The sequence below is a fragment of the Melospiza melodia genome, chromosome Z (assembly GCF_035770615.1).
Source record: "Melospiza melodia melodia isolate bMelMel2 chromosome Z, bMelMel2.pri, whole genome shotgun sequence".
NCBI lineage: Eukaryota > Metazoa > Chordata > Aves > Passeriformes > Passerellidae > Melospiza > Melospiza melodia.
The window spans coordinates 15,068,972-15,088,437 of record NC_086226.1 but is presented as its reverse complement, the minus strand read 5'-3'; the positions used below and the strand labels follow the sequence as shown (position 1 = coordinate 15,088,437).

At 39.6% G+C, this 19,466-nt stretch overlaps 1 protein-coding gene across 7 annotated transcripts in view; it reads left to right on the top strand.

Annotated features, from left to right (window-relative positions):
- The window catches only part of TRPM3 (transient receptor potential cation channel subfamily M member 3), a 416,081-nt gene extending 396,837 nt beyond the window's left edge, over nt 1-19,244 (top strand). For all 7 annotated transcript variants that reach the window (XM_063180477.1, XM_063180478.1, XM_063180473.1 and 4 more), the window contains 4 exons: nt 1,040-1,190; nt 1,734-1,933; nt 3,050-3,182; nt 12,189-19,244. In XM_063180477.1, coding sequence (XP_063036547.1) covers nt 1,040-1,190; nt 1,734-1,933; nt 3,050-3,182; nt 12,189-13,638 — 1,934 coding nt within the window. In that variant the 3' untranslated portion in view covers nt 13,639-19,244. The remainder of the gene's footprint in view (nt 1-1,039; nt 1,191-1,733; nt 1,934-3,049; nt 3,183-12,188) is intronic.
- Nucleotides 19,245-19,466: the final 222 nt, after the last annotated feature.

The window sequence follows — 19,466 nt, the reverse complement described above, 5'->3', positions numbered from 1 at the left end:
CCTCATTTTCCATGAAGTCGATGCAAAACCTCCAATGAAATCACTAGGAACTGAGCCAGTGCTGAGAACTTTGGAAATTCCTCACTTAAACTTCTTTTTGATGGGGATGAGGGAAAGCTAGCTGTAGTGCGGTGCAAAATTTACTATGATGGCTTGTATTTGTAAGCTACTGCTTCCATAATTTCTCGAAGAGCTGATTATGGAGATCCATAGAACCACCAGGACTGAAGCTGCAGAGACATAAACTGAGCCCGTGCTTGGAGATGAAGATTATCCTTCACTGCACATGAAGGCATATTAAAACACAAGCAGGGAAAACTATTTCACCATGTTTTCTCTCCCCTTGCTTCAGTTCTACAGCATTAATATCAAGAACATTTTGATTCCAATGTATTTGTGGAATAAACAGGTGGCGTCTCTGCTGCATACATGTCCCTGTACCTGGTTCAGTAAAGACTTGATAATCTCCCCCACTGTTTCTAGGCATGCAGTCAAGAGTCCTTAATAGCAGAAAGTCATTATGACTATGTCCTAGAGGGGCTTGACTCAGTGCAGCGCACAGCAATAAATGTCTACTCTTTCATTTACTTTCATGGACTTCCTTTTCCTTATTTATCACATCCTTCTCAATCAATAAAAAAATACAAGGTTTTCACTGTTAAATAAATAATATGCAAGCTTTTTTGTAGAATTAAACAATTCAATAATTTCATTTCCATAGCCACTAATTGCCACCAGACTACCATATTATTTAGTATTATATATGCAAATAGGCAGCTGACTCACACAAGGCATGTGTCCTGAGAGAAATATCTTGATACCCATAGCACATAACACACAATAACAAGAACTACGGCCTGTAAAATCTGTGATACCAAGCATAAACTTCTGAGGGGAGAACGTCAATGCCATTGTTATTTGGATGATATTGCCTTGGCAGGGAGGCCATTATAAATATTTAAATATTTCCGCACAAACTACTGAAAAAATAAGTTTCATTCCCATTTTGCATTTTTTTGTTTCTAAATTTTGTTCCCAGCACCTTGTGGTCAAAATGAAACCAGAGAAGACGGCAAAATTATCCAGCTACCTCCCTGCAAGACAGGAGCATGGATCGTTCCTGCCATCATGGCCTGCTACCTCTTGGTAGCAAACATCCTTTTGGTGAATCTCCTCATTGCAGTTTTCAAGTGAGTTACACTTTGCAAAATATAGACTTGGGGAGGATGCATATTGTTCACAGCCTACGAAGACTGCTGAGCTTTGGCTTTGGCTGAGATACATTTTCCTAGGATGTAAGGGGGAGAGGGAAAGAGGCTTGTCTCCAGGAAACAAGGGAAATGCCAAGTTTTTCACATTGTGCTCATTTACAAGGACAGACACCTGATGGGAACCAGGGCAAAGAAGCCAAATAAGGCTCAGTTATGGCATCATTCATTCCCAGTAGGGAAAACAAAGGTAAAAATACTTCCCCATCTCAATAAGATGTTGTAAGACCCAGGGGTTGTACAGTGCAGACATTTACAATCATAAGGTACTTCAAAAAGGCTGATTATCACCATGCTTTGCCCAGGCAAAAACTTCCTTTTTTGTTCTGCTTCCTGTTCTTGTGACAAGGAAACATTTGCCAGCGTTATTGAAATGTATCTAGTTATGGTGCTGTCATGTCATCTTTGGCAAAGCACCCAAAACCATTTTCAGTCTGATGTTATTTTCTTCTTCTTGCCTTCTAGCAACACGTTTTTCGAAGTCAAATCTATATCAAACCAAGTTTGGAAGTTTCAAAGGTACCAGCTCATCATGACATTCCACGAAAGACCTGTTCTCCCACCACCTCTGATCATTTTCAGCCACATGACAATGATATTTCAACACCTCTGCTGCAGATGGAGGAAGCATGAAAGTGACCCAGATGAGAGAGACTATGGATTGAGTAAGACTCAGATGATGCAGAAAGGGGGCTTTACAATTCCTTTCATAATGTCTAGTGTTTGACATGCATGAAGTCAAAGCCCTGAACCTTGATAACCTTCCCAGCAAAGTAACAACTCTCACCTGCAAAAACCTTACCTAAATTAGTTAGTTTTACCTGATTTGCCCAACCCTTCATTCTCTTTGCAATGTTAAGGAGGCTGTGTTTTTCTGGAACTATTTGGGGTTGTTGCCTGTTTGTTCCTTCAAAGCGGAGAGGTTTGTTTTGCTGTTACTAGTGGTCTGTTATTGCTGGAATTCTTCTCACTCCATGACAGTTCCACCTTTATTTTTGAAAATACAGAGCAAACAGCACATACTTCTCCTGAGCACACTTTTTTCCTAGATAAGCTTAGAGACGGTAAAAGGCAATTTTGTTTACATAATCTCTCCTTGACTCTGACTCAGACTGGAGGAGTAGTTCCTCAACAGGCTTTAAATGAAGTCCCATAACCATGATGAGAAACCTGTCAGATTATTTTGATAATGCTTTCCTCTTCTCTATCTTTGAGTTAGAATATCTCCACCTTGCCCAATGTGCATGCCAGAGGCAGGGAGCTAAGGGATGTGTATCTCTGCCCAGCATTAGCCCATGCCACAGCCCACTTCTCTGTGAGGAGGGAGAAGGATCACTTGTGGCCCTGGAGATGCAGCCAGATGTCTCTCCTCCCACTCCCATCACACTGCTGCCTGCAGATGTCACTTCTGGCCACATCAGACAGACCCCTGCATGCTGACTCCTTCCTAGCAGTCTGCTAATCTCATTATTTGTCTGTTAGGTTAAAGGTGGGCTTTGGCTTTCACCATCTGTCCAGTCATGACCAGCAGCTGTGCTTAGATCTCATGAAATCAGAACATATTTATGTTTGGTCAGCATTTGCCTGCTTAGGTGCTTCTGTCTACAGAATCATATATAACTAAAGCACTAATTCCATAATTAACAGCATCTATCTGTTTTCATATCAAAATGCCACATACTTGCTTATGAAATTTAAGTCCATGAGTTTCACAAATAAGAATTTAGTTAGTTCACATGTTAATATTTGCCAAATTCTTATTTCTCAATTTTTTTCCACAGAACTTTTCATAACTGAGGATGAATTGAAAAAGGTCCATGATTTTGAAGAGCAGTGCATAGAAGAGTATTTTAGAGAAAAGGATGACAGATTCAACTCCTCCAATGATGAAAGAATCCGTGTCACTTCAGAAAGGTGCACTTCTTTGTTCTCATAAGTTAATCTGGAAATGTGTTTCTGTCACCACCCTCACTCTTTCTTTTTTTCTTGTAAAAGGAAATGAAGTAATTTTGGTAAGTTGTAATTAAAAAGTAAAGTGATAAAATGTGATGAGTTTATTTTCTCTTTTTCTGGTTTGTGATTTTGGGTTGGTTTTTTGGGTTTTTTTTTTTGTTGTTGTTTTTTTGTTGTTGTTGATGTTGTTTGTTTTGGTTTTTTGGGGTTTTTTGTTTGTTTGTTTGTTTGTTTGTTTGTTTGTTTGTTTTGCTGAAGCATATGTGTTTAAGGCTGGGCTAGGTGTGACTCTGAGGGAAACCACACCTAACTACCTCTTCTAGGGGAAGATGTCCCTGCCCATGGCAGGAGGGTTGTAACTGAATGATCTTTAAGGTCCCTTCCAACCCACATCATTGTATGATAAGCTTTGTAAGGGGGATCTTTTATCCAGTTGTATTAAAGTATAACTGATGCAGTGAGAGGCACCAATTATGCTTGCATTTCAGCTCTTGAAACAGGATTTCAGGGCACAAGTAGACACAACAAAATGGGAGTAAGTTAGAGTTCCTCAATGAAAAACCTGACTTTAGAGTTTATCTGTGAGTGATTCAGATAAAAAGCAAGCCTTGTTTTGGGATAGCCTGGCTAGGTAAGCTAGTTTCATTGGAACCAATAGCAACATGAATTTTAGATGGAATGAGAACTTTCACCTACAGTAATGCACAGAGGGAAAAAGCAATACAGTAATTTAGTGGAAGTTGCTAGTCTGCAAATTCAAATGATATTGGAGGGGAAGTTGGTAAGGCATGGAATGGCTACCTTGTAAAGGATGGCCAAGTAATACGGCATTCCTGGGTCTGGAAGAGACAAATGAGGGATGAAATTATAGAGGTCTGTGTAAGTGTGAGAGCCAGGAAAGGGTGAACAGAAATCAATTGTTTGCTGTCACGCTCAGAACAAGATATAGGGAAGTAAGAGAATAATTTAGCAGGATCCTGTGTTCAAAATAAACAGAAAATAGGTGATCTTTTTTTTTCACTCTCTAAATAGTGTAACAGAACAAATTTTTGAAAGATGGTGAGGTCTAAAAGAAGCTGATAATGTCAGCTAAAATGCTACATGCATTCAAACAAGACTAGACAAGCTTATGAAAGAGAAATCCAGTAAGGACTGCTAAATACATAGAGATCATGTTGAGCACATCAAGTTCCTGAGCAAAAAATATGAAAGATTGAAATATATACAGGCAAAAGAACTACATATACTTCAAAGTAAGATAGTAGATAAACTGGTCTGTGGTCCAACTGAGTACCTTTTTTTTCTTGTGGTCTGGTGGCCACAGAACTGAACTGAAAAGTCACAGATGCAGGTTCAAATCTCTGAGTATAGCTTTTCATTTGGTGGCCAAGGAAGAAAGAGGTATCTTTGAAGAGCTGTAAATAAGAAGTAATGTAGCTAGGTCCTCTCCTTAATCATGCAAGTACTGTAAGTCCTTGAAAATGAAACCATAACAGGCTGCCTTTCCATTCTGTGCTGACCCTTTTTTGTAGGAAAAGAGCCCTTATCTCTAATTTAAATGAAAAGCTTAAAGCACCTTGTTCCAAAATCAAGCTCCTAAATATGAATCCTAAGTGAAGGCAAACACCTGAGCCTCACAGAGAAATAGCTCTTTAAAAATCCATTTATCTTAGCCAATAGTTTAATGTGGAGACCAGGTTGCCCCAGCCCTGTAAGAGAGATCCAGGCAGTGACCCTGTGGGGTACACAGGTCACTCCCAGGCCCAATCAGTGACATCCCAGGTGAATGCAGTTCTTACTTCATAATAGGTTGGAAGAATATTTAAAAGATACTTGAGGAATCAGGGCTATCTGAGTATCATACATAACACATTTTAGAAACAGCATGCCTGGGTCTTTATTTTGCCTGCAGTCGTGACCAAGTCCTCTTAAATCTAAACCACTTGTCTTGGTTCCAGCCAGGGTGAGGTTAACTTTTGCAGTAGCCAGGAAGGGGTGGGAGGACCCTGAGGTTGTTTGATACCACCTTATGTCCTTGTCAGGAGCATGGGAAAGGGACTCTTGCTTCTTAGGAGGAGGGATTCCTTCTGGTGGAGAAAACATGATGGATGGAACAGGGCATTTTCACTGTAAATATTTATCCTCCTTCTCCTTCTTCTTCTCCTTCTCTTTCTTCCACCTTTTGTTGTAGTTTTGTTGTTGTTACTGTTTATTCTCTTCTTTACTGCTGTTTCCAGTAAGTTGCTCTTATCTCAAACTTCACCTTGTGTGCCTCCAGTTGAAGCAGGAGAGGGGAAGTGGCATCATGTCTTCTAAATTGGAGAATACCATTCCTAAACTGTGACATCACTACAATTATTTTTGTAACCTGTGGAACATTCAAATATGTAACATCCAGATTTGCACTTTAGAGTTTCTTTATAGAGTTATCATTGCACAAGTAACAAGATACCAAGCAAAGAAAGCAGAGAAGATGCAAGACTATGGTTTCTCTTCCAATGCCCAGTCACTAGCCTGTAGTAGTAGACCAGGTATAAGACCCATGTTAGAGCCATGAGATATCAATTTAGTCATCTGTCCAATTAGGTCAGCTTTATGTGGTGTAAAATGGGACCAGAAAACCCTGGAAATGTGAGTGAAGTTCTTCCCAACGACCTTTCATTTACAAGAAGCTGAGCATGCTGTTAGGCTCAAGAAGGGAAGGGTTGGGACAGGCCCTGTGTGACATAACTGCACCTGCACCTGGACCTGGACCAGTCGCTGCCTTCCCTCACCTCTGTGCATGTGTGATAATGCTCCCCTCTGCTTGAGCAGCTCCCGGTCCTGCCAGGAGGAGGAGCAGCTGCACACCCTGCATACAAAGCCCAGCATACCTGGAAGCAGGAGTAGGGGGCTAGCGCTGGAAGGGAAACGTAAGGCGGGAACAGAGTCTTGCTTCAAGCCTCAATGGGTTCGAGAGACAGAGACAGATGAAGGGGCTCAGGAAATCAAAGCAAGAAGAGATCCTGTGCGTTGATGCACTGACTTGTCAATGCATCAATGAATTATTATGTGTCAATGAATTATTTCAACTGTGCAGTCAGGGGCTGTGCTGGGGCAGGACCACAAGGTCTTGTCTGACTCACCTGCAACAAGTTTTAGTTGATGCTCTCACCTTGGGATAGTCCACCCTGGCATCCTGTGGGCCTGCCTCAGTTCAGGAATCTCCTTACTTCTTTTGTAACAACAGACACCACCAAAGTCTCCATATTTGGTGTCACCAGACAGGATCCCTCCTTTACCTGATCACTTCACATTCAGAAATTAAAAGCATAGAACAGCACTTTGATGTTTGTCTTTCCTTGACCTCAGACTAAGCAACTGAGAGGAGCAGCTGTTGCTGGGAGAGTGGGAACTACAGACAAAGTTTATTAAAGAAGCCCTGGTTCTTCTGCCTTCCGACTCTCATGGGAAGAAAGAACTACACTGTGTATTTAAATTCCTTCACAGAAAGGGGTCTAAATCAAGATCAGTCCTTCCTTAACCTCAGATTTTGGCAATAGTTTAAATTTAAGGAATCACTTTGTCTGGCAAGTTTAATGATGGCAAATCAGATATATTTATGTAAAAATGAATTATTTATTAAACAGACAGTAGATAACAGATGAAAAACCTTAATCAGAATTAGATAGTCCACAGTATATAGCTAAAATAACTACTAGTGGATTACAGTATGAAACAGTGCCCTGTATCAAGGTACCTATATTAAAGCTAACAAAAGAAAGAGTATTGATTAGGAGTCAAATGCAACTTACCACCAAAGCGATGATAATGGACACAAATACCTTCACTTGACCCCTGGGGAGTAACCACAAAGTAGGTTCCTACTAACAGGAGAAACTTCACACATTTCCAGGAAAATGTATACAAGAATTCTGCTTTGTGAAGGTTTTGTAAAGTGAGTGGATGTCAGTCAGAAATGCAGTCTGTCTTGCCAGATCTCTAAGATTTTTATTGGCAGTCGGGAGATGCTAGACCAGTGACCATGGCACCAAAATCACTTAGTGATTATTCAAGGTTATACCCCCTGAAATACAAGACAGCTTGTCCTGTTTGAGTTATCTGACTGGCTAGCAAACAACAGTTGTGGGGGCTGAGATGCTCTGCTACAGAAGCCCACTATCTGGGATTTCACACAAGCATTTGGAAGTAGCATCAGGTTACTGATACATATCAGATGAAGTGATGGGCTAAGTGGAAAAATACAAAGCAGTACAAGGCTGTAAGGTTTTTCCCTTGAATGCATTTATCAAAGCATGCATGGTGAATCTCCTGAAAACCTGTGAGGAAAGCTAAGCTGGACAAATTCACTTCATTGCAGTGGAAGAATCATGACCTATTGTGGAGAATCTTCCTTTCTAATCACTGTATTTTATCTTGACCAGAACAAAGACGTGGAATATGATCAAAAAATACTGCACTGTTTTTCTTGATCTGGCATGAAGTCACTGAAACAATCACTTCAGTAACCCAGCACATTTGTTCCATGTGAACAGGTCTCAGTTCTTTCATACCTGTGCAAAACATCATGTTGCTTTCAAAAGGAGCAGGGTCACATCATAACAGTATTTGAAAAGCAGATATAAGCTGGTTAGAGCAGATATTATTATGTCATCTTTGGTACTCTGTGGTATCCATTAGTACAGCACTTTATAATCTGCAGTGCAATTACACATACAGTGTCTGTGTGGATGAGGACATAGCTATTATCTTGATTTCAGAGCTGGCAGGCTGAAGTGCACAGAAATAGCTTTGTGTTGGTAAAAAAGACTGACCCTACCAGACCCAGACATGAAAAATGACAGCAGGAAAGGTCCGTGACTCTTGTGGCATCTCTCTGTGGTCATAAGGAGTTAAGTGGTCTTAGGCTCCAGTGGGAATGCAGCCATGACAACCCAACTCCCTTAGCCAGGAAAAACCACTGCACCCGGGAAAAGTGGCTGGCTGCTTGCATCAGCACTGCTTTACCAAAAGATGTCAGGCAAAGTACCCTATTACAGGCTTGGGAACTGCTGTCTGTGTTTTACTTAAATACAACCATTCCACAATCGCCTATCACAAGCTCAGGGGGATCTCTGTAAGTGACTTTCATGTCAATGGTCGTTGTGGCTTTTGAAAACGATTTTGAAGTATGAATGATGTCTTAGAAAAGGATTTTGAAATACGACTGATGTCTTAGAAATGGACCTAGGTCAACTAAGAGACTTGTGAACCAAATTCTACCATTCAATTAAGAGGTCTACCTCTGAAAAGAGTGACTTAGTCCCATTAAAGAATTATTTTAAATAAATTATTGATGAACTAATGTGCAAAGGTTAAAAATAAAGAAACCAAAATGAATGCCAGCAAAAGTCATCATCTCCCAAACCATAATTAAAAAGTCTTACTGCAAATAATATAAAATCTTAGTCAGTACTGAGTTCTCCCCTCATTATTGCATATTGTCCTGGTAAAGTCCATGTTTGTTTCACTATGTGAAATTTTTGAGCTTCAGCAACTCACCTTGGTGCGTGGTTTACATGTAGCATCCTCTTTTTTTCTTCTCATTCTGTTAGCATGGCTCGGCACTTTCTAATACATTGAATAATACACTTTCTAATACATTGAAACTTGCTGCAAGGTTAAGCACAGGTGTAAAGGAGACATCATAAATGGATACTGTGAGATTTGCTAAAAGGTTCATACTTGTTCCTGAATACCCATGGAGAAAAAAAAAAAAAAAAACAAACAAAAACAAAACACAAAGCAAAACAGGCAATCACATTTTGAAACTGTGTTTTAATTCAAAACTATTCCTAAAGGAAATACAATTCAGGCTGTTTATTCACTGACTGCAGGAACATTTTCCCAAGAATATGGGAAAATAGAAAAAATCACTTGATTAAGACATTTTAAGGACCAGATTAGGGGTGTATCTCTCAAGACCATATCCTCCTGTGTCCACAGTGCCAGGCTGATGTGATTTTATCATGTTTCTCATGTTTCTAATAGACTCACTCCCAGAACATGGTGCTGTTCTGCAGGATGAATGGTTACAGAACTGAACATCAAGTGACTAAGTTAGTATCATTGGGGGTTGGAGGAGACCATCATCTATCAAGCTTTCTTTTTGCAAATAAAATTCTGTAGTCAGGGCTCATGAAGTGCAAACACGTGTATGCATTTTTCAGTTACCTATGCACATCTCTGGTTACCCATGGTTTCCAAAACCAGACTGCTCAGTGCTTATCTTGTTACCTTTCTCCATAAATTTTCCACACTACCAATGCAATCACATTTGTCATCAGTTCCATAGCAACCAAGAGACCACGTAACTCGAAAGTCTCTCTTCGTCTTGTCTGATGCTCTGTGGCACTGACAGAAGCTGCAAGATCACATTCAAGGAAGGCAGAACAAATACATGAACACCTACCAGCCAGGTATTATTCTAGGTTCTCCTGGTTGTGTTCAGTAGCATTGTGTAGGCCGCAGGTGAATGCAAGACACAAAAGTTACCTCACTGTGGGCAGTTACACTGATAGACCAACTGGCTGCGTTTGTATTGAAAAATATTTCACTTGTGTACAGGTGTCAAGGCAGAAAAGAAAAAAAAAAACCAAATCAAACCAAAACAGTAGCAAAAACAACAGTAACAACAAGGTAGCAAGACCACAACCAGATTATCCAGTTAGCTTTAAATAATGTTATAAATTCACTCCAATTCTTGATAACTGTTGGTGGGGTGAAAGGTTTTTTGTGGCATGTAATCTGAGCTGTAATTGTCTAGTGAAATCCAGTAGAATTTTTCCTTATGTCTGACAGCCCTAAAATTGCAAAGTTTTTTCTGTTCATCATCTTGAAGCAGTTCTTATAGGATCTGAATGTGGGGTGAAGGACTCAATTATTGGCTAATAAATATTTCAAAAGTATAATTGCTTTTATAAAATAGCAGTTCATATAAGTAATAACATGAGTGAAAATTCAACTGCTTCCCATATAAACTGCTCTCACTGTGGAATTACATCCTGTACTTGTAATAACATTAATCTGTTTTGTTGGAGAAGCTGGTAGAACTAGAAACAGACTGGTCCCTAAATGATAATGAGTAGAATAAGATTCCTTGAAGCTACCAGTTCATTTCTTAGCAGTGATTACTTGATCATTTGTCTCCTGAAGACTGATGATAGAAATTCAGTTGCTGCTGCACATTTAATTTGTTGTGCTTGTGCCTTCAAAACTCACACACTTCACAGGAAAAGCCTGTATTTCCCAGGAATGTGAGACTTGCTGTAGGGAGCTGAGTCACACTCTTCCCTGTCCTCTGTTCTCCTCTCCTCTCGGTGGGCAGATTCTGTTGCTCATCGCCACAAGGTAGTCAGACTTCAGTGTTTTACCAGAAAAAGTTCTGAGCATTAGGTAACAGGGCATTAGTGCCAATATTCTATTCTTAGCAATAATCTTCCCCTCTATGCAAATAAGAGTGGTTATGGTGTTGTCAGTTCCAAATCACTTGTCCTGTTGAAAAAATAACTAGCAGTAGTGGAACATGATATTTACCTCATCAGAAATCCTGGTAATTGTTTGTGTGCCTATTAACTAAGGCAGTGTGACTAGTAATACTTGAGCATGAATTGCACTAACTGGAAGAGAGTAAGAGGCCTGTACTGAAAAAGAGTGTGGAAGTTTTGCCATTTGTTATCTTTTGCATCTCTGATCATTTTTCAGTGTCGACAGCAGTGGCAAAAAACAAAATTATAATCTATCAGACACAGAGAAGTACATAAACTTGTTGCTTTTAGTACTTCTTCAATGGAAAGTAGAAGTCCCAGCCTGTCATAGGGATTACAAACAGAGAAAATAATTATAGAAGTTTCTCATGTGCTACAGGCAATTTCATAATGTAAAATTTTCAGACTCTATAAATCCTTCAGAAGACATGCTTTAGAAGTCAGAAAATTGAAGTGATTAGAAGCCACTGGCATAAATCTGTACACAATTCCCTAAAAATTGAAAATATTTGAAAATGTGGCAGATAAACAGTCTAGAAAAGACATACTAAAATTTAAATTAAATTAAATTAAAAATACTGAATCTTACATTCAGCTATTACGTATTTCTTTTAATCTAACTTTTTATTTCTGTATTATGATAGCAGCTGAAAATTAACTTTAAAATCCATCATTTCAATCCTTGAGCTATGAATGCAGACTACCCAAAGCACAACCACAGTAATGGAGCAATCTTAGTGCGTGTACCCTGTTGCAGGTCGTATTTGGCTTCATCAGTGTTTCTCCTCCTTGCAGTGTTCAGGAATATTTAACTCAATATTATATATATTCAACAAAATAGCTGATATTTTTTTTTTCTACAAATTGGAGCTAAATATTAATCCAAGAACAAAGAAACTATCTCCTTAGATCAGCATAGGACTAGGTAGTGCAAATCTGGGGCAAACTCAAGGAAAAAATACAGCAGTGCCTCTCTTCTGTAGCACATTTCCTGCTTTCTTTACTTCATTTAAACCACCTGTGATGGTCCTGACTGTGGCACAACTGGGGACAACATCATGTGGCATCTGCTTTAAGTGTCATTCATTCATAATAACCTAATTAGAAGCTTTGGAAACAAAGAGGCAGTAATTCATAGTAACATTTATTAAATAAGTCTCCTCTCGCTAGACTGAGGAACACCCAAGCCCCTTCTGCACTACATAGATGATGCCCCTGGTTTAAACCACTGTATCAGTTCCCTGAGTGCATAGCTTTTTTTTTTTTTTTTTTTTTTTTTGCAAAACCTCTTTTAGCAGGATTTTGAAGCAGATGAGGTGGTGTACAGTGCCTTTGGGGTTTGAGATGCATGTTTTTCCAGGTGGTTTGGTGACCTGACCTGGTTAGCTGAACATCCACTGCTTTGTAGAAATTTACCTATTTAATTCTTCCCTTTCTAAAGGGTGGAGAACATGGCCATGCGGCTGGAAGAAGTAAACGAGAGAGAGCACTGCATGAAGGCCTCTCTGCAGACTGTTGACATCAGGCTTGCTCAGCTGGAAGACATGATGGGACGAATGGTGACTGCCTTGGAAAAGATGGCTGGCATTGAGAGAGGCGAGACAACCAAGATCCGATCCAGGACCTCATCCGACTGCACTGATGCAGCCTACATTGTGAGGCAGAGCAGCTTCAACAGTCAGGAAGGAAATGCCTACAAGCTTCAAGAGAGCATTGATCCCACAGGAGAGGAGTCCATGTCCCCAACGTCACCTACGATCACACCCCGCTTGCGAAGCCATTCCTTCTATGCAACAAATATAAAGGACAAATGTGGGTTGGAAAAGCTGGAAAGCATTTTTAAGGAAAGATCTCCAAGCCTGCATCGGGCAATCAGTTCCCACTCAATAGCAAAAGAAGGAAAGGCTCCTTTACCCCCTACCAGCACTTTGTCAATCGCCCCAGACTCCAGAAGACCTTCGTCTTGTATAGACATCTATGTTTCTGCCATGGATGAGATGCATTCTGACACAGAACCTCTCGAGAGCTCCATAAATATTCTTGGTCCTGAAGATGCAGCTCTGCCAGCTCACATAGCCTCTTCCCTTTTAACTAATAGTGCATACATCAGCAGTACAGCTGGTGAAAAGATCTCTGGAAGGAGTCTTGATTATGAGGAAACTTCTGGAATAGAAACAAGAGCATTTTCTTCAGACTATTCACAAATCACAGACTGCCAAATCCCGTGGGATTCAGACCCTCCCTTGTATCATACTTTAGAGCGATCAAAAAGCAGTCGTTACCTGGCTACCACTCCATTTATTCTGGAGGAAACACCAATTGTGAAATCTCACAGCTTCATGTTCTCTCCTTCTCGAAGCTACTTCAGCAGCCTTGGTGTCCCAGTCAAAACAGCAGAGTACACAAGTATTACAGATTGCATAGACACGAGGTGTGTGAGCGCTCCCCAGGCCATTGCAGAGAGGGCCAGTTTCCCTGGAAGCCTCAGGGGCAAAGTGGAAGACTTGGGATGCTGCCACCCAGAGAGAGAAGCTGAACTAACCCACCCAAGCTCTGATCATGAGGATATCGAGGTCAAAGACAAGAAGGGAATCCCCTTATCTCCTCAAGACAGCAGTGCTACAACAACTCTGCCCAACAGCATCCCACTCCCAAAGATAGAGCGAGCCAACAGCTACTCTGCAGAAGAGTCCAGCGTGTTGTATGCGCAGCACACACGGAAGAGCTACTCCATCAGTGACAAACTTGACAGGCAGCGAAACACAGCCGGCCCACGGAACCCCTTGGAGAGGAGCAAGTCCTCGAGGCCAGAGAGCAGAGGGGACAACCTGTCCATGAGGAGACTGTCAAGAACTGGAGCCTTCTGCAGCTTTGAAAGCAAGCACAGCTAGGCTTATACAAAGCTCACCAGCAGTCTAAAGGTCATCTGCTTTTCAGTCTGTTTTTCTTAGCAGAATTTTTAAAAAACCCTCACATCACCCCGTGTTGAGTCCAATTGGCATTAGCCATGGGTCAAGGGAGCACATTTTCAATCTCAGCACCACTACTGATGTACTCCATCTTGACCCAATTGACATTTGCACTTAAGAAAAAAGGGAGGGGTGAAAGCTTTACAAAACCTTCAGTAAACAAGAGGAATAACAAGACCCCATAATGAAGTCAGAAGACTTAGATTAATAGCTCCAGATATCTGCCTTTTATTAGAGGGTATCCTAAGACCTTTTATCATTATTCAAGTTTTTAAGATGCAGGAATTAACTGGCAAAAAAAAGATGTACAAATTAGGTGTTCCAAACTTCAATCACAACTTCTTTTTCATCTATGTCACCATTGTGATGACTGGTGAAAAGTATTTGTTATTTCTGTTGGAACTGGCAGCAAAAAACCCTAAAATCTCCCAAGTCCCTTGCATCCCATATTTGTGAAAATGAAGAAAGATGAACACAACAACAACTATAAATGTTCATTTGTCTCCTTTTGTATCAACTTCTAGTGCCACAGAAAGTTTATATTTTCAAGAGTGGAAAGGGAAACGAAATGCCTTTTTTACTGCAACTTAAATGGAAGAAGAATTTATGTTAAAATGTCAGGTGATTTCCTGTGTAAAACAGGCATTCTAGATTCTAGCACAGGTGAGCAAGCTCAGGATGAATGTAATTAAGTGGAATAGTATATATTTATTTTTTTACCACATTTGTCATCAGTATGTTGTCTCACTAAATCAAAGGATATAATGAAAGAGCAAGAATAAGATGATCAGAGCAGAGCATAGTAATAGTGTCCAATTCTCATGGCTCAGTTTAATTATATACAGAAATTGGGGTGATTTATCCACCATGCTGCTACCAGGTTCTTCTTGCTGTTTCATTTGAGCTGCCAATTGTTCACATCATTCCCCCACCTATAAAATTCACACCTTTTTCCCCTTTTTTTTCATGTGAACATAGCTGTATTTGGACTTTTTAAATTATACAGGATTTATCAAGAAGTCTGAATCCAGACTCATGTAATTATACTGAAGCTGCTTAAAGCAAAGTATTTTTGGCAGAGGACTGGAAAAAAAACCACTAGAATTTCTATATGCTTCTAAGGTAAGTAAAAGAACCAAAGTGAAACTGCAAGTGTGTGTAAAGAGCAAAAGCCATCAGTTGTGAGTAGGCATCCGCAGCCCAGCAGTGTTCATCATCACAGTGTGCTCCTCAGCTCAGCACGCAGGGAGCGCTGGCGCGGGGAAAGCGTGTCTGAGGGGTAGCGCAGGTGCGGGGCTGGGTGAAGACAAGTGTAACTCCACTGACTCCACCCGCGTCCCGAGGGCCCACATTGTCAGCAAGAGTGTCAAACTTCTCATGACGCAGTGTCCGGTGGTCACAGGAGGAAGGGAAAACAGAAGACTGGAGAAGGGTGGAGAAGCATAAGCTGCAACTGGAAAAACAATTCACACTCCTTTATGACGGCACAACTCTTAAACTTTTTAAAAGTTGACAATAGTGCTATCAGAAGTTAAAATATCTCAACAGTTACCAATATCTGTGTGGAACCAGCTCCTTTTTGTTATTAAAAATTGACATTTGTGAGTGGGGTACATATTTCACATTATTTAAATTGAATTAGGCAGCTTTGAGAATACAAGCTGATATTTTCTCACTGAGTCCTCACTCTGGGAGACTCTGAGCACCATCTGAGAGTTAAGTCCAAAAGGCGACTAATCCAGACAGAAAAATAATCATCAGCCTCAAGAAAAGAGGCAAAGAAGGTGAAAACATTTAGTTAACAAGTCACTGCGTTGGAAGGACAGGACAGGAAACAAGGAAATGCAGCAAGGGGATGTTAAGAACAATGTGTTTCACACTTCCTGCACCAACGTGTTCCTTGCTTTCTTCTGTTTGATCAGGCTTTCGGTGAACTAAACTCCACCAAGACACCGTGTTTATGCAATTGCCTTGCAGGCCATGTGCAGCATTACAGTCACATGGTGATACCAAGAAAGGTCAGAAACCTTTCTGTGCATTATGAAGCATGCTTGTGGCAGGCTGATTGTTGAACAATAGCAAAATGCCCAAGGGCAAAGGAACTTGTGTTTAACAATATGCTTCAAATGTGCCAACCTTCTGTTAGCAGCCTTTTCCTAAGGCTTCTCCAAATCTATCTATCTATGGAGAGTAGAGGGGGATATTCTTACTTCATTTTCTTTGTTACTTTTATGAATGTCTGCTAAAACTGTTGTGGACTCTTTCATCTTCATTGTATTACTGGTCTACTCAAGAGGAATTTCAGATTCATTAGAAATTCCTCGACAGCGCTTAGTGAATTAGGGATAGGGCTCTCCTCTGGGGTAGATTCCATTGGTTAGTTTGTCAGGGTAGAGAAATTTGCCAAGCCTAGAAGCTGTATAAATATTTAGGATACAGCACCTTATTGATCTGGAGCACACATTCCAGGCAAAATGAAACAGAACACTTTATTTACCTCTTAAAATTTGCCATTATATATAAAATGTAAATTCAAATGTTAAAAGTGTGATTGCAAGAGGTCAGAACACTACCTTTCCTGAATGTTTCCCATTTATTCTACAATGTGATGTCTATAGAATATATTATGATGGATGTTAGATTATTTTATTTTCACCTGGTTTTTACACATTGCATCAAACGGCTCCTTTTTGAATTTGATGATAAAACATTCCCATTTCTTGCAATGGGACCAGACTTCCCATTCTCGCTCCCATATTTAGTGAGATAGAAGTCTCATCATCCATCATCATGTAGCTATAGCATATGCCATATGATGTATTCTGTATCAAAGGGTAGCTTATGAAATAGACACATATGTAGTTGTGACATGTGGTAATATTAGTGAACGTTACAGGACAGTTTTAATATCTCATTACATGGTCTTGTTTGTAAATCTGTAACATTCAATAAAATAGCACATGTTGCATCAAACATTAAGTTCCACTATCCAGTTATTAGCTTACGTATGGAATATGCATTTCTGGTCACGGTGTGTAAGTTTGGTATGTTTCGCACATTTCTTTGTATAGCTCCACTTTAACGTCTGTATGGGCTGATGTATAAACCTCTAACGAGCCACTGTGGGCTGTGACAGATGAGTTGTGATGGTGTGAAAGACAAACTGGCATGTTATGCAAAAGATTATAAGATATATGAACTTTAATAATATTTTAAATCTCAACTGAACTTAGCTGTTTGTTTACATATGCTGGTTGATTGAGGAAGCAGTGTGCAGTATTTTATAAATATTTTCCTATAGTAATCCATTCTGTTGTTTCCAGTTTAAGTGATTCTATTCTACAGTTGGGGTATACACTTGTCCTAGGTATTGTATTATAGCACATTATTCTTTCACAATAGCAGTGTGATATGATTGAAGTAGTTTCTCTTCCTTAAAGTCCAGTCTTTTTTTGTGTCAAAGAAAATGCATGCATTGTTCCATGAGTTTCTTTGGACTGCTAGGAGACTTAACATTTTGCTATTGCCTGCCTGTAAAGATGAATCCAGTTAGGAATGAATTCAAACTTTTGGATGTTTACATTATTTCCATTATTTTTGATCTTTAGCAAAGTAAGTGATTTTTTTTATTATTTTTAAAAGGCAACTGTATTTTATGAAATTTGAATACTCAACACAAAATGCGAACCTACAGCAGTGCTCAGACATTTGGCTCTCTCTTTTTTTTGGAAGAGATCAGGTGCTACACTATTTTCTTAGCACAAGTGCCAGTTAGCAAATGGCAGTGAGGGGATAATTTGAAAATATAATGAAAAACCAAAACATCCATTCATCTACATAAGGAAATCCCTCTGGGTTCCAGACATAGATTACTTTTTTTTTTTTTTAATTTTCCATTTATAGATTTTTTGGTAAAAAAACCAACGAAACCGATTTGTACCTTTTGCGGAAAGGATAGCCTTTTGTCAGGGGATAAATATCTTAGTTAGGTATATTTTTTGTATGAGAAGAAAACGATTTGTTTCTTAGAAACTGTCAGTGCATGGAAAATGCAACTATGTGAATAACTGCTCAAAAAAAAAAGTGCTGGTAGCAGCACACAGCCTTAGTCCAATGACTGCAGTGGGCATAAGCCAGTATCTGTCCTGAGAGCAGACATCATCAGAGGTATTAGAGTGAGCCAGTGAAACAAAATTCCCTGTAAAGTCGGGGTGCAGGTTTTCAAAACAAGCATAAATGTCTTAGTACGTTGCTCAGGTTAAACAATGAAGTGGATCTGATAATCATCCAAAGGGAAAGTGTGAGAGGGTTTTTCCTGGATTTCCCTTGAAACACTTACGTAGTTGTGATGTCTTCCCCTGCTTAAAAGTGACAATTTATTTGCATTTTTTGCACAGATATGCATATTTGGTTCAACAAAGGCCACATTTTCAGTTCTGTCAAGAGATACTAGGTATAGACCATCTTCTTCAAAACAAATGGGTAAGATTCCTAGCATGAATTTTCCCTTCAACCACCTTAGATAAAATTACAGTCCAAACTGGGATGAGAAGTGAAACATTGGGGGTGTCTGCTTACCTAGTGAAACCCTTCAATACTGTAGATGGAATTACTGTCCTTGCCACACGTTGGCATAGGAGCAGTAGTATTGGATGCAGAGGGACTTTGTTTCTGCACCCTGCTTTTTAGCCAGTCGTACATTTCATACAGAACTCTACAGGTCACACAGGCTTCTCGTCTCCATGATTGACTACAATTATGGTCTTACTAATGCTGGCGCAAATTGCAGAAAATCCACTGATTTCAGTGGCATACTCTGACTTCTGTCAGGAGATGGATTTATTCTGCATTTCTAACTCAATATTACTTTGAGTTATGGCATGGATTCCACTATATCATCTTCAAGTTGGAGGTCTAATGATGGAGCCATTGAGCCAGTCTGGTAGTGAAACAGTCTCTGACCTTTTAATTTTTGCTGTATGCTTTCAGATCATTCATAGAGCCACACAATACTTACTCCAAAAGGCTGTTAGGTAAAAACATTTGATTATTAAATTGCTGCTGTTTCTGCTGCAGGGAAGTATAACTCTTGTTTATTTTAATATCTAGGAGGGAGGGGGAAGGGAAAGAAGAGGGAATTGGATGTGAAATACAGTTTTATGCCTGCACAAGAGTAAATTGTATTAAAGTTATATCTTTTTTCCACCACTGCAGTTGTTGTACATGACGAGAGTCTATTTGCTGCTACTGCTGTCTGGAACAGTGTTTGCAATATTCTATACTAATAGCTATTTAATCATTTATTATTTGGGCTATCATTTGTAAGTGTATAACAATCATTTATAAAGGGATAAAAATTACTAAAAGTTTATTTTAAACAAATTCCTACTAATACAAAGCTTTTCAAGTATGATTTGTCTAAATGTACATAACTAGGGAAAATGGTCCTTTCCAAAGGTCTACTGGATTCACAATGCACTTTTAGACTGTGTTTAGATGCGTAATAAAAAGCAGAAGTTGGCAATTACTACAGTAGAACTTTCTGAAATTTCTGTAACAATTGTTTTGCAATAAAAAAAAAAGATATGTAGATCAAAACATCTGTTCTTGCTGGAGCATTTATTTATGTTCATTTGCTTTCAAGGCAGTAAAGTAGTGATGCAATGGTAGCTGCTTTTCGCTAAGATCTCTCACTGTTCTAACTTAACAGACTTTAAGGAAACCAAAATATTTACTATGTTGCACACAGC